Raw genomic sequence first — 16,436 nt, 5'->3', positions numbered from 1 at the left:
ATTTTTAGCCCATTGAAAGTTTTTGTTCTCCGACATATTTAATTTCTGAGAAATAAGCATGGGCAGGTTTCGTTACAATGGTGTGTATTATCCTTGTACAGTATCCACGCCAATCCCTCCCTGTTTATACAGATTGCCACTGAGCCAGCAAGTTTACTCTATGTTATAATGATCAATATTAGTGACACTGGTGTAAATAGAAATACATATAAATATATAAAGAAGGATAATATATACATTTGGGTATATGAGTCCTTAAAGCAGAGGCGTTGGCGCAAAGATATGCAATGGCGGAGGGAGCTGGCTTCACATGTACATTTCATGGAACACAGAGGGTTAAAGGTTCTAGAATTCTGACACTGTTGTAATTATTTCCACACTTTGTGTACCAAGTCCCTAAAGTTACAGGGATCCCCTGAGCACCCTTAATGGGGAACCTGAAGTTAGTTTGATATTATCTCCATATTTAGATGGGGCGGCCATGAAGTGGGTGGAGCTCCTGGCTGATTGGGGACATGATTGGGCATTGTCCTGCTTTTTAATATTCACAATATTGAACATTGTTTGCTGGTTTGGAGAGATTCCTTCTCCCGCTAAGTTGGCAATAAGGTTGAAAGGAGAAATAGGCTGAATAGAATAAAATATAAACTTCCGGTTGATAGGGTCACTGACCATGGCAACCAGACAAACAAAAAGATGTAAACGTCACCATTGTCTACTCTACATCATAGATGAATGGCAGCTTTGTGGGGGTGAACGTATGCGTTTTAACCCTTTAGTGCCAAACCAGCTTGCTCTGAAATGTATGGGACTAATCTGGTGCGAGTAAACCACGGGGGGAAAAAACGTTTCTTACTACAGGACGCAAGCCTTCGCTCCGAGGAAGTCATCCAAACTTTGTACTTAACCCTGTAAATAGACGGATATATTATTTATTTGCTTGGGAGGAAACTTCTTTTATTTTAGGAACTATCTGCTTGATGCTGCAGAACACAAAAAGACGTTTAAAGAAAGAAAAACAAAATGACCCCATTACCTTTTCCACGTGCGACTTGTAATAAAGACATGAAATCCCAAGCGGCAGACTTGAGTGAATGATTTACTATGACGTGGGCACTGCTGGGTATATGGGCAGAGAGTGGCAGAGTTATAGCAGGTTGAGGGGGTTTAAGAAACTGCAGGTTTAGATTCAGTTAAAGGAGAAGTTAGGGGAAGAGATTATAATCAGAGGTGACTTTATCATTAGGATTCTGGGAGCGGATCCTTAAAATTGATGCTGCCGGGAGCCCCGGGGACTGACTTTGAATAAGTAGAACGAAGCCTGTGAATTAGTGCAAGCCCTGCACTTATATAAATCCACTGCTACAGCTCCTCTAATGAGCAAAGGGGAAATGCTTTGGACTGGAACGTGGGGCATTGAAAGGCCGTTAAGTACAAGGGCATGAAAACAAGCGGCATCACATAAATGTGTGGAATCCTTGTCATGAGGCTAATGCTCTGCCTTGTGGTGTCACTTTCACATCTCACTGGGTGTATGAGAAATAAAGGAACACGGCACAGGTACTGGTATCTCCTGCTGAACTCCAACGCACAAGAACAAAGAAGTCAAAAGGACCCATGTCTCCCAAGGTTGGACTCAAGGATCTCCACAGTCAAGACCAGATCTCAGAACCTATTTCTTATAACAACCAGAGGCCCATATGATAATATAACACCTATAGCTCTGCCTACTTGCTGAGAGAGCAGCCCTTGAACGTTCTCTGATGAAACCATTGACCTGTGAGTTGACCACTGGTTGGTCAGGTAGAAATTTGGGTAGAAATTTGGGTACGGGGTCAGCCTGGGGATGTATATTCTTCCACTACTTCCAAAGATTCCCTGTCTTGGAACGCAAAAGTACAAAAGTAGTGTACAGAACGAAAAGAGGCGGGTACGGGTTGTAACACAAAATGTTACAATGGCAACATATTGTGAGTTGGGTGCAGTTTAAGGTTTTGTGGGTAAGGTTTGGGTACAAGTTAGGTTTTTTCTGACCCACACATCACTAAATAAGTACCATCTAATTAAAGGTGTACCTTCTTGCATTTAGAATGGTGGTCCTATTAGCTAGTTTCCAAAGGTGTGGTTGCCCAGTGATTGATTTACTATTTATGCCTCCGGAGGCCAATCTTCACCCCCACCTCTCCACGGTGCCACTGAATTGACCCATGAGCCCAAGCCCTGCAGTCTCTTATAGAAAATAACATTTACAGTTTATCCCTCTCTAGCCTAGTCCAATGTTTCTCCACCATCTCTCCATGGCGCTACTGTGTTGACCCACCTTTTATTTCCATTGTATCGCTGTGTAACTGCCCTATTTTGGACAAATGCCCAGTCAAGATGTGGCTGAAATCCACCAGATATCTATTGGGCAGGTTATTGAGAGAAACACACGCTGCAGCACTCCGAATCCTGTGACAGTGATTTATAGTTGGTAGGTTGTACCATAGCATGAGACTAGGACCACTTTGGCACACTGATGTAGTCCTCTTTAAGTGGACCTCTACAAGCCTCCATTATGATCTGATCATTGACCTTGGGACCAGATTTTAACAGTAACCTATTTTTTTTTAGCTTGGGCAAAGGACCAATCATAAGTGAATTCCCTAAACAAGCACATCTTGTTGTGGAAATGATAGAGTGCAGCCAATGGGTCAACAAACTGTAAACAACGGGTTGGACAGTTACGGAGACGAACTCTTCCAGCCCATTACAACAGTGCTGTTTTACTCTGCAAAGGCTAAGCAATAGGTCAGCTTACATATTTATACATGCAAAGGATCACTGACAGTTTAATGCCCTAATAATTCAAGGCAACAATTCAAGCCAACACTCGGGAACAGCTGAACTTCAAGCTACTCAACTGGGAGCACTAGGGAAGGGTTACAGCAAACTCTACTCAGCTCATAGTCACTCCTGGGGTCCCAAATCTGGATTGTTCTTAGCTGATAAAGTGCTGGCATTTAGGAACAATGGACGTCACACACTGTCGGTGACCTGCTCGGCCTTTACTAGGGTCCCCCTGCTAAATTCCCTGTATTGATAGCGGGAACCACCCCGCATTATTGATGCTAATCGTAAGTGTAAAATTGCTTAAGAGCCTTAAATGATCGCTTTGCGGGATGGATGGCTTTCCCCCTTTAAAGTGTGGCTGGCTTTGTGACAGACAGCTGGTGGCCGGGACAGACTGCAAGCGACGAGCAGTTCAGGCAGCCAACAGATGGACTGCGAGGCTTAGCCCTACTTCATTTTGGAGCCTAATACGACACACCGGTAAGCACCCCCCTTCTCCTCTCTTATACAGGGCATGGGCCATCTCCTTTGTTTGCCAGCCCTGAATGACCCCTCAGATCTGCCTGTTTAATACACACCCGTTGGGCCAGACACAAAGCCAGCCTTTGAGTTGAACATGTCAAGACTTAACAGCATGTCCATTTAGACTTCTCTAAAGGAACCTCTTTGCCCTCCTATTGTGACTGTCCTTTGGCTCATGGTGACGGCACAGCGTGTCCCCTGCTCTGGTCACTCACACAAAGGCCTGAGAGCCAGAAGGCAAATGGATTGCTGAGCTGGCCCGGAAACAAAAGTTGCCCACTAACTTTGCACTTTCCCGGCATTAAGCCAAACTGGAATGAGTCACGGCCTGGATGTGCTCCTCAAACCTCTATGTATGGCACAGTCTATACCAGGACAGGTATGGGATCTGTTATCCAGAAACCCATTATCCAGAAAGACCTGAATTATCGAAAGGATGTCCCCCATTATAATTAAATAATCCCAATTTTTAAAAACGATTTCCTTTTTCTGTGTAATAATAAAACAGTCGCTTGTACTTGATCCCAACTAAGATATAATTAATCCTTATTGGACGCAAAACCAGCCTATTGGGTTTATTTAATATTTATATGATTTTCTAGTAGACTTAAGGCATGACGATCCAAATTAAGGAAAGATCCCATATCCATAAACCCCCAGGTCCCGAGCATTCTGGATAACAGGTCCCATACCTGTACAGTCCTGCTATTCAGAATGCTGGGGTTTTCCAGATAACGGATCTTTCCGTAATTTGGATCTTCAGCCCACTAGAAAATCATGTAAACGTTAAATAAAGCCAATAGGCTGGTTTTGCTTCCAATAAGGATTAATTATATCTTAGTTGGGATCAAGTACAAGCTTCTGTTTTATTATTACAGAGAAAAAGGAAATCATTTTTAAAAATGTGAATTATTTGGATAAAATGGAGTCTATGGGAGACGGCCTTTTTGTAATTCGGAGCTTACTAAATAACGGGTTTCTGAATAACGGGTCCCATACCTGTAGCAGTGGCTCTGTATTTCAGGTTTTTCCCCATATGCCATTGCCCTTGTAGTTGTAGACAACAATGCAGACACTCTATTGGTTATGGGACTGTACAAGAACAACACTTTACTTTAACAATGTACAACAGACATCAGTAAGTCATTTATGGCAGAGAAATTAGGTACAAATTGTGTTACTCACCATGGATTTCTATGGTCGGGTGCAAGAGCTGAATGGTTGGTATCCGTGCAGGAAGACAGAACCTTTAGCAGAGGGGATAAATAATTGGTTGTTAAATGAAGAAGAGAAATAAAATAGATGGGTAACTAATAACTAATAACTTTGAACCGAAATGTCCCGTTTAAAGAGGTGGTTATCCTTTAAGTTAACTTTTAGGATGTTACAAAATGGCCAATTGTAAGCAACTTTTCAATTGGTCTTCATTATCTTTATTATAGTTTTTAATTATTTGGCTTCTAATCTGACACTTTCCAGCTTTCAGCTGGAGGGGGGTGTTGCTAGCGTGATTTGGACTTTAGCAACCAGACTACTGAAATCTCAAACTGGAGAGCTGCTGCATAAATAACTCAAAAACCACAAGTAATAAAAAAAATAAAAACTAATTGCAAATTGTCTCAGAATATCGCTCTCTACGTCATACTAAATGTTAACTTGAAGGTGACCAACCCCTTTGAGCTACGGCCAAGGGGCAAAATCACGAGGTTTGGGCTGCAAGAAAGTAATTAAAGCACAAGGCTGTGCCCCATAATCTCAGCTAATACATAAGCCCCGCAGAGGCTCCTGACACTGTGTTTGTGCCCAGTACAAAATGACATTAAATGAGAATGTCTGAGTGGAAGGAAAAGGACAGCACTGGGCTACAGATGGAGTTCGGGGGGACCGTTGTGATTGGGTGAATTGATCCAGTCCTTGCATGGAGGTAAAATGTTTGTCAAGTGTAATTTTATTTCTTGAGTTGGGCCAATTATCTTTGAGGATTATCAGGCCAACACAAGTACGAGAGTAAGAACCTTTTAAACAGCCCAAGACAATTTTTGTAATACAGATAATACAAAGCCCTTAGGTTCAGGACAGTATATTGGCCAATGTTATTTTATCCAATCTTTTATTTCTAAATTCAAAGTTCAGTCTCAGCCACTGCTTGAATCACAGACTCCCCCCTTCAAGCTGCCAGAGTGTTCTAGTCCCACATACTACTTGAGACACAAACTCCCAGTCCCTCTCCCTGCAGGCTTCCATCAGAGTGTTCTAGTCCAACCCACTACTTGAGTCACAGACTCCCTGACCGTCCACTTGCAGGCTTCCATCAGAGTATAATGCATGCAGTGGGCTGGAGTAGAACACTCTGATGGAAGTTTATAAGAGGGGGGCTGTAACACAAGAATTGGGTGTGACTATAGCACTCTGATGGATGCTTACAGGGGAAGGGTTGAGGGGGTCTGTAACTCAAGTAGTGTGTGGAACTAGAACACTGAGGCTACTCACAGGTAGAGGGTTGTGGGGTTTGGGTGGGACTAGAATACAGCTGGAAGCTTACAGGGAGAGGATTAGGGGGTTTGTAACTGAAACAGTGGGTGGGACTAGAACCCTCTGAGCTTACTGTGGAAAGAGTAGGTAGTCTATAACTTGGCCAGCAGGGCAGACTAGAACAGAATTCTGGCCCGTTCCATCAGAGTGTTCTAGAGTACCACGAATTACTTGATGTACCAAGCCCTTCCCTTATAACCTGACATCATAGTAGGCCAACCCAGTTCGGCTACTAGTAGCAGCTACCTGTTACGGCTACGAAATGCTCAAAAAATACCTTGCCATAGACACATACTGGTAACTGCCTCTGCTAAAACACAATACAGGCCTATTTATCATGCTGTGTAAAAAGTGGAGTGAAGCGTTACCGGTGATGTTGCTCATAGCAACCAATCAGATCTTTACTTTTGTTTTTCGAACTGATGAAATCGAATTGCTAATAATTGCTCTGGGCAACATCACCGGTAATCCTTCGCTCCACTTTTTTACACTGTATGATAAATAGGCCCGTAGTGTGTTTTAGCAGAGGCAATTATCACTAGTGTCTATTTTGTAGCCATGACAAGTAGCTGCTACTAGTAGCCCTGTGTGTCTTCATTAATTGCCTAACAAGCAGTTGCAAAAACAAAATTCGGAAGGGCCTGCCGCATACACAAGCCCTGTTCCCCACCCACATTTTTTATATACAAGTGAGTGCAAAGGGGGGATTTTTGTGCAGTATGGGCCCCCTGTGCTCCATAGCCCACTAGCCTTACACCTTAGTGGTGGCCCAGACCAGACAACTTTGATGCCACAGAGGGAAACTTTGATAGGAGAAAAGCAGCCTTCACTCATCTACCAACTCAATACAGAAAGCAGCCATTGGAGGTCTTCAGGCACCAGCAAAAAGACCAGATTAAAATATATCAGGAATGTGAAAAAAATATTTATTCACAATAAAAATCTATGGAAAAAAAAAAAAAGAAGCCCCAATTACTCCTATTTAAAAATCGGCTTCTCTTTTCAAGGGGTGGGTTGTTTACCAATTCTATTAACCCAGGTTTGTGCTTTTCATTAATGATCTAATACAACTTTTGCAAAGTGCACAGCGACTAATTAAGTCAATAAGGAGCTCCTCTTTGTTACAGGGGGATATATTTGCATGTGAATGGGGCCCTGCAAATCCTTCGCTGTGGATCTGGTCGGCAGCGGGATTGTCCCCAGATCAGGGTTAATGAAGTGGAGAAAAGGCCTCTGTGTCTATGGCAGCTCACTGAGAACAACAACGCCATAAAGAAAGGGGGGGGGGGAGGAGAAAAAGAAGGCAAGAAAATCCAACACGGATTGACTTAAACCCAAGGGATAAGTGCTTTAAATTAATCTCATTGAATAAGAATGAGCCACAAACAAAACTCTCTTTAAAATCATATTAAAAATCTATCAAAGGACAAGTTGACGGAGAGGAGCGGCGTGCTGCTCACACACTGGGGGTATGGGAAGGGGGACGTTCACATTTGCACAGACAAAATGGAAATCATAAAAATAGTGGGGAATACTCTAATATTTAATCTTCCTTGTATGTCGCAGAGACTTGCCACGAGATATTGACAAGACGAGCAACAAATTTGGGCACCCAAAACATTAAAGGAGAACTAAAAGGTTCAATAGATACTATATTACTTAGACAGTACAGTATGAGGGTATAGCTTATTGTGTGCCCAGAACATTCCTTCTCTGTATATTTGTATTTATACATATGGGAGGAGGTGCCATATTGTTTCCCTTAGACAGTACAGTATGAGGGTATAGCTTTTTGTGTGCCCAGAACATTCCTTCTCTGTATATTTGTATTTATACATATGGGAGGAGGGAGGTGCCATATTGATTCCCTTAGACAGTACAGTATGAGGGAATAGCTTATTGTGTGCCCAGAACATTCCTTCTCTGTATATTTTATTTATACATATGGGAGGAGGGAGGTGCCATATTGATTCCCTTAGACAGTACGAGGGTATAGCTTATTGTGTGCCCAGAACATTCCTTCTCTGTATATTTGTATTAAGACATATGGGAGGAGGGTGGTGCCATATTGTTCCCCATAGATACTACTAGGGTTTTATTTACTGTGCCAGATCCAAAACTGCATTTGTTAAAGTCAAGGAAGCTGCCAAAGTCAGACAATGACGCTGGACATAGGTTCTGTCCAATCACCCTATTATATGTGGCTGGAAATCAGTAGGGAGGTGGAGGAACATAAGCATTGTTTGCCTTGTGCTAGGTCACTTGCAAATAAATCACAAGCAGCTAATCACCTTGTGCAACTCTCAGAGAGCGACTGAGCTGATTGGGTCACTCACAGATGGGAGCAGAGGCTGTGGGAAAAAGTGACGTATTGGTGGCAGAGCAAAACTGCATTGCTATATGGCTCGTGTTGATAAACAACAGGCTGTAAGGGAAAATCAAGATCCCCACGACCCCAGTGACATCTTTATGAGCCTCTTTAGTTCTTCAAGTTGGGAACAAAAAAAACCAGTTGATGTCCCGTGTCCATGTCCCAGTGTGGGGTTCAGGGTGGAACAATGGCGTCCAGCAGGGGAGGGAAGGCAGAAAAAGAAAGGATTAGCAGCTCAGCAAGGCCTGGATGTCCATACGGACAATGCACAGATCAGAGGCACTGTGGGCTCATTCTTGTTCAGATCTTGAACAAACACTTTTAATTAACTGCCTAGTGAAGAGTCCAACATGGTATCACCCGGGGAGAGTCACAGCTTGGCCCTAGCGAGACATCGAGAAAACAAGACTTTACCTAGGGGGGAATGGAAATGCAGCTTTAATAGGATATAGAATAAGCAATTGCCGGACAGAGAAAACATTTTTTTAATTCAATCAATAAAACGATTACAGATTTGGCTTTTGAACATGGGAGTGGGAGCTGCCATACAGACATAGAAATAACTGTAGGCTAAGCTGCACTCTATAACAACACACAGACGGGGGTCTCCGTTTAGGCAAGCAGCAAGGCAGCTCCTGCTCATAAAAAGGATTGTGCAGCCATGCACAGGTGTATCCTCTATTACATGGACGGGTGCTTGGAGGTCAAAAGTCAAAAAGGCCATAAAGTGGTTTATGTGCCAGTGTTCCAGTTGCCCTCACAGCCGATGGGTTTCTCCTGGAATATTCTGTATTTCTGTTCACCCCTCATATTCTTCTTTATTCCAAGCCTCCCATGATGGGGCGTTTTCATGTTTGCACCTCCTCAGTACCGGGTTTCACGGCCTTCTTGGGCTTAGAAACCAACCCACTGGCATATTCGGAACGCAGCAAGTCCGAGAAGCTCTGCTTGGGCCTCCTTTTGTTGGTGTCAGCCCTGTAAAAATAACCAAACAATCTGATTTATATATCTGCTGTGACACTCGGCTGCTGCAATGACACAATCTCTCGGATTTAAAGCCACGTTTCACACTTATAATTTGGGGGTCAGCTCTGGTGCCGGGAGCATTCTCTTGGTGTGGTTGCTACCGTCAGACTTTAGACATTCTACTGCCCCCATAAGACACCGGATGCACTAGCCCTGTGAAGCTGTGATTGGCTGGCTACAGGCTGGTTTAGAGCAGTCACTGCTTGGATGATCTTGGATACAAGTTGGTCTTTCCCTTTGAAGACTCCAGCGCACTACAGGTTGGTTTCACCAAGACTTAACTCAAATTTGAATATGCAATGATAGATGCAATGGTAGAGTTGGCAAACTAAGTTCTATGTTTCTTTCCACTACTGCCCCTTTACCCCAAGGTGCAACTGTATCCACTCTTGGTTGCTCCAGAGGCAGCAAGGTGCTTGACAGTGCAGTTCTTATCACTTGCTTATGGTAGATTTACATTAATGCGCCTCGCTGACCTGTTCTGCACCTAATGCCACATTTCCAATTCATCACATGGGACAGAGAGCAACGGCAGACTTTTTTTTGGAATTGCAAGATGCAACTTTTTAGTGCATGGGGTTTCAAGATCATGATTACACATTTCGTAATGAGCTCTACATGAACGAGCCTTTGTGTGTGTGTTCCGGGGTCCGGGCCTTGATACACCAAAGAAAATATGGACCAAAACATATTCATATTGTTCTCCAAAGGGTACATAGTGGAGATTCTAGCTATCTGTATAACAGAGCATTCTGTCCCAGTGGCTGCACAGATCCTATCTGATCCCCATTGTAAGCAGCAGTCCTGTCCTGCTTTATGGCAGCTGAGATTCTAGCTATCTGTATAACAGAGCATTCTGTCCCAGTGGCTGCACAGATCCTATCTGATCCCCATTGTAAGCAGCAGTCCTGTCCTGCTTTATGGCAGCTGAGATTCTAGCTATCTGTATAACAGAGCTGTCCCAGTGGCTGCACAGATCCTATCTGATCCCCATTGTAAGCAGCAGTCCTGTCCTGCTTTATGGCAGCTGAGATTCTAGCTATCTGTATAACAGAGCATTCTGTCCCAGTGGCTGCACAGATCCTATCTGATCCCCATTGTAAGCAGCAGTCCTGTCCTGCTTTATGGCAGCTGAGATTCTAGCTATCTGTATAACAGAACATTCTGTCCCAGTGGCTGCACAGATCCTATCTGATCCCCATTGTAAGCAGCAGTCCTGTCCTGCTTTATGGCAGCTGAGATTCTAGCTATCTGTATAACAGAACATTCTGTTCCAGTGGCTGCACAGATCCTATCTGATCCCCATTGTAAGCAGCAGTCCTGTCCTGCTTTATGGCAGCTGAGATTCTAGCTATCTGTATAACAGAGCTGTCCCAGTGGCTGCACAGGTCCTATCTGATCCCCATTGTAAGCAGCAGTCCTGTCCTGCTTTATGGCTGAGATTTTCTAGATAAATTTAATAACAGAAAATTCCTCAGCACTAATAACAAATTCACACAGTAATGAAAGAGTGACATTCGTTTAAGTGGAGAAACCCCTCCTTTCTGTAGAGTTAATCAGAGCAGAGTGTTCAGAGACACAAATTGCTGGTTGTCTCGTCTCATGCAGAGAATGATTTACTTAGTGATTTTATTCCTTTATAAATACAACATCCTGGATCAAAGATCTGACAGTTTATTTTTATTTTTTAAACCAAGGAAAACAGACTCCGAAGAACAGATCCACTGAGTGAGGGGTAAATGTATTTATAGGGATGGGATGAAACAGACATTAGGGCCCAAAGGAGTAAATTAAGGATGTCGTACATTGGCCTAATTGAAATGTGCCTTGTACCAAGTTCATTGTTGTAGACAGCAGATGGGATATCAAAGAGACACTTTGTTTAGTGAAGATACTCTGGCACTTCCAAATACAAACATGGGGAGCCCAGGAGGAAGAGGACGCCTGTTGGATCAAACAGCTAAAGGGTCTGAATAGCAACAGCAGACAGTTTAGTTCCACCTAAATGCAGATTTAAGCTCAATACAGGTATAGGATCCGTTATCTGGAAAACCATTATCCAAAAAGCTCTGCATTACAGAAAGGCCGTCTCCCTTAGACTCCATTTTATCCAAACAATCCAAATTTTAAAAATGGATTTCCTTATTCTGTGTAATAATAAAAGTCGCTTGTACTTGATCCCAACTAAGATATAATTAATTCTTATTGGAAGCAAAATCACCCTATTGGGTTTATTTAATGTTTACATTATTTTCCAGTAGACTTAAGGTATGAAGATCCAAATTACAGAAAGAGCCATTATCGGGAAAACTCCAGGTCCTGAGCATTCTGGATAATGGGTCCCGTACCTGTATAACATAAGGGGCACTCAGGTCACCAGGAGGTCCCCCACAAACCTAAAGCCATACAGGCAGTACAAGTCTACTGTTGACCAATAGCATCTTTGCTTTATTATACAATGGGTGAGAGGGGTCATATCCCTGTTATCTATTGTTGGTGGTGTCCACTGGACTATGCTGAAGTTCTCAGTGTTGCTTTGCTGGCCAGGCTGGCCTAGACCTTACGGACGTCGCTAATATTGGTGACTTGTAGTCTGGGCCATTGGATGAGAAAAATACAGTAATAATAATTCCTTGTAAATATCAGGTCATAAAGGCCTCCAAGAACCACTGGGGTCTGCACAAGAAGTTTGTATTAAAGGGTCCCAGAGTTAAAGAGGGATGCTCTATGAAACACAGGAGGACCCCCATGTCCAATACAGGTGTATGAGCTTTGTTCCAACTGCGCACAGGGCCCCTGTTTCTTTTGGATGAGCACAGATGGGATAATTAGTGGAGCCATTAAGCTGCATTCACCTGCGCTAATGACCGGCACCAGTTCCCTTGTCAGGTACAAAACTGCTCTGCTGGGTGTCCCCAAGGGCCACAATTAAACAGGTCATTACGTGGAGCTGTTCCTAAATAAACACAGTGCATTGTAACACTAACAACTAGATATGTAAACCAAATCTGGACAGATTTCCATTAGTTGCTCGTTAGGAAGCCTTAATTTCCTGCGGCAGGAGGGGGGGGGGTTAGTCCAAGGCTGGGTTAATATGAGTCTGTCAAAAACTCCACTCCCTTCCACAAGCAAGAGATCTTTATAAAATACAGGAGAGGCATCCATATAAATAGTGATTAATGGCGTTGTCAGTTATAAATGGAGCTTCATGATATAATTTGTGTCACATGACTCAATGAAACGAAACTAAAAAAAAAAATACGCCCATCTTAAATCTCACCTTGAAATTCCATAACTTGTATATAAAAGAGATACATTACCAGTTATAATACATGTTCCCTGTATAACTCAGCCTGCAGCCTTGTGCCTTTATATGGTCACAGAGCAACCCCTCAGTGACTTCTAATATCCTTATCATTTACAGTAGGAGCTATATTATCCCTTATAATACATGAGTGATAATCAGAGTTCCCTGTATAACTCAGCCTGCAGCCTTGTGCCTTTATATGGTCACAGAACAACCCCTCAGTGACTTCTAATATCCTTATCATTTACAGTAGGAGCTATATTATCCCTTATAATACATGAGTGATAATCAGAGTTCCCTGTATAACTCAGCCTGCAGCCTTGTGCCTTTATATGGTCACAGAGCAACCCCTCAGTGACTTCTAATATCCTTATCATTTACAGTAGGGGCTATATTATCCCTTATAATACATGAGTGATACTCAGAGTTCCCTGTATAACTCAGCCTGTAGCCTTGTGCCTTTATATGGTCACAGAACAACCCCTGAGTGACTTCTAATATCCTTATCATTTACAGTAGAGGGTACATTATCCCTTATAATACATGAGTAATACTCAGAGTTCCCTGTATAACTCAGCCTGCAGCCTTGTGCCTTTATATGGTCACAGAACAACCCCTCAGTGACTTCTAATAACCTTATCATTTACAGTAGGGGGTACATTATCCCTTATAATACATGAGTGATACTCAGAGTTCCCTGTATAACTCAGCCTGCAGCCTTGTGCCTTTATATGGTCACAGAACAACCCCTCAGTGACTTCTAATATCCTTATCATTTACAGTAGGGGGTACATTATCCCTTATAATACATGAGTGATACTCAGAGTTCCCTGTATAACTCAGCCTGCAGCCTTGTGCCTTTATATGGTCACAGAGCAACACCTCAATGACATCTAATATCCTTATCATTTACAGTAGGGGGTACATGTTCAACTGACACAGAAATTTGTCTTAAACTGACTAATAGGATAAAACTGGACAGGATCGGTCATGAAATTACCTACATCCTTGTGCATTTAATGAGCCAGTGGCTTTAATAAGACTGAGCCTTGACTGGGGGGGGGAGAAAATGAAGATATAAATACAAACATGCAGCCAGCAGTGTGAGCAGAAGTGAAATTGGAGGCAGTAGGTGCTTAATAAGAAGTAACCTGGAGACAGAGACAAGTTGTTGTAGCTGGGGGCCACACGGCAGGGGGCATAGGCAGAATTGGCCTCATCAGGCGGTGCTAATCTCCCAGTAATTACAAGATCAGGATGCTGATCGAGTGGCTGAGAAAGAACCTGTTCTGTTGCATCACTCAGGTGTTTGGCCAAAAACCTGCACAGGGGCTCTTTAAAGACATTATTATAGGGGCCACAGAAAAGGACTCTGTCTGTTGGCTTTTTGTTGCCCCCAGACCTACCAACACTGACACTTGACAGAACTCACAGCTTTCATGCAGGAAAGTAATAAAACGATCAAAAGACAAACAGCTCCTTCCATGGGCAGTAGCCTATTTCTTTCACACCTGGAACCAGGTCTTGACTACGGCACGAACACACTCAGTGGATTTCAGCGATGAGACATAAGACTTTGTATTTTGCAACAAAGTCTGCAGTGTGTGTTTGTGTCGGACTTGACACAATGGTTCTGGATGTGAAAGAAAAAGGAGGCTACTGGCCATGGTAGTTTCAAAAAGCAGAAGTTGGGAGAGACTTAAGGTGGCCATACACGGGCAGATTAAAGCTGCAGATATATGTGTGACGTGTGGGGGCTCCCGACGGGTCCTCCCGATAGATATCAGGCCAAAAATCGTCCAGATATCAGTCAAGTTCGCAGCATTGCAATCCAATCGTTCTGCTCCAGGGCCGAAGGTTCAGATTCACCCGATATCGCCCAGCCGTTAGTGGGCATATCTGGTTAAGATCCACTCATTTGGCGACCTTGCCAAACAAGTGGATCTTATAGTGTATGGCCACCTTTACTGTTGCTTGAAACAGAGGAGCCCAGACGATGTATAAAAAGTAGAAAATCTTTATTTGGGACATAATTAAGCCTGACGGTTTTGTGCCAAGGGTGGGCACTTACTCATAGGCTGGGCTGAAATCGGACTGTGTATTTCAGTGGGATGATTTCGGTCCTGTGTGGCCCTCAGCCTGAAACAAGTAGATCCCCTCCCATCCTCTTTGTGCAGCTCCACCGGTGCATGTGTAAATGTATAGTTTGGCATCTTGGAGCCAAAATCTACTCTGTGTAGTTGCACAAAGGCTGACAGCATGCCACTCAGTGGAGCTGCACAAAAAAATCAGATCCGTGTTTCTCGATCTGCATACAGAACAAAGAGGATCAACCACATAATGTGTCCTAAACCTTAAACGTCCGCTTGTTTGATCAGGTCGCCAAATGATCTTTAGTCAATTTGGAAGCACACTGCACAAAATCGGATGATCTGATTGTCTAGGGAGACTTGTTGGGAAAAGAACCACATCCACACACTGATTTGATCCACATCAAACCCAGGCTATCATTTGGGTGGGTGGTAAGGAGGGCCCCACCCGTGCGCTGAAAATCTGCCAAATCAGTCTGACAGGGCCGAATCGGATGTACTTTAGACAAGGCCACGGTCTGCTTTACCTTTGGGTACAGTGTGTATAATTAGTTGAAAACCTTACAATGCTCGGTCCAGTGGGGACTCCTCCCAGAATCATTGCTCAAGCTTTGATGAATATGGAACTGCACATCCCTGTCATTATGTGGTTCTTGTTGAGTTGTGGATCAGGCTGCTGAAAACTCTTGTTGGTACTTTAGGCCCATGCACTTATAACAGGCACGTGCAGCTATCTTGAAAAACATATGATCCCAGGTGCCTTTCAGACAGCAGTGCTTACAGTACACAAACTAAAGGTGGCCATAGATGTAGAGATCGGCTTGTTTGGCAATCTCTCCCCGATATGCCCACATTCAGGTGGGCGATATCAGGCTTATCCGATCGTGGGCTCTAGGGCCCAACGATCAGATCATAATGCATCTAATACAGGCGGTCGGATCGCAGGACCGACTTTTATCGGCCCGTGTATGACGGCCTTGACAGTGGGGCCAACACATTTTTTTCCCCAAGATGCTTTTTCAAAGAAAAAAAATAAGAAAATTAAATGCAGGGTCTGAAGGACACCTATGCCCTTTCTCTAATCACTGGCTAATTATATTAGTAGCTGTTTAATCTCCTACAAACAAGCATCATCAGCCCAATCCTGTGGCCCAATCCTTCCGACATATTCCCAGTGGTGCAGGGGGCCGAGGCATGTCCAAGAAGCTCGCTGGTAATTATACGGTGTGAGTATGCAAAGCTAACCGGACATCTGCCGACTGACAGGACAACATGCCCAGACACAACGGCACAACTTGTGATTCCCTCAGGGGGAGACAGACTCACTGGCCTGCTGCCCCTTTCCACGTACATATCCCGGGCCGTTACGCTCAAAGGGATCAGAGAGTCATTACCAACAAAACGTTTCAGCTTATTCCCCCGCCCACATGACACCCAGTAGCTTTTTAATTGGGGTTTTAGCTGTTTCCCTTTCAGGCGTGACAAGGTATGAAACAAGCTTATTGCAGGGGACTGATGGAGCTGTTCTGGGGCTATTGTGTGTGCGGCAACAGGGTCGGCATAATTCCAGACACAATCCCTTTCCCCTGCTTACAAAAACTTAAATGGAGCTAAAAACAGACAGCAGGAAATGGGCAGGAATACCTTAAAATATTATCTTCAAAATAATACGGGTTTTATGTCTATGTAAAGTAGAACAGCGCAGAGCTTGGGGTTTGTCTCTATAGGACAGCGGCCCAGTGATGCTAATCTGTTA

At 43.6% G+C, this 16,436-nt stretch overlaps 1 protein-coding gene across 7 annotated transcripts in view; it reads right to left on the bottom strand.

Moving 5' to 3' along the window:
- Window positions 1-16,436, bottom strand: part of ddx31.L (DEAD-box helicase 31 L homeolog) — a 108,198-nt gene that overhangs the window by 56,251 nt on the left and 35,511 nt on the right. For 4 of the 7 annotated variants that reach the window (XM_041572103.1, XM_041572099.1, XM_041572100.1 and 1 more), the window contains one exon: window positions 4,540-4,601. In XM_041572103.1, coding sequence (XP_041428037.1) covers window positions 4,549-4,601 — 53 coding nt within the window. In that variant the 3' untranslated portion in view covers window positions 4,540-4,548. 7 annotated transcript variants of the gene reach the window in all.

This window comes from Xenopus laevis, chromosome 8L, assembly GCF_017654675.1.
Source record: "Xenopus laevis strain J_2021 chromosome 8L, Xenopus_laevis_v10.1, whole genome shotgun sequence".
In the NCBI taxonomy this organism is placed as follows: Eukaryota; Metazoa; Chordata; class Amphibia; order Anura; family Pipidae; genus Xenopus; species Xenopus laevis.
This window is presented reverse-complemented; position numbering and strand designations above follow the sequence as displayed.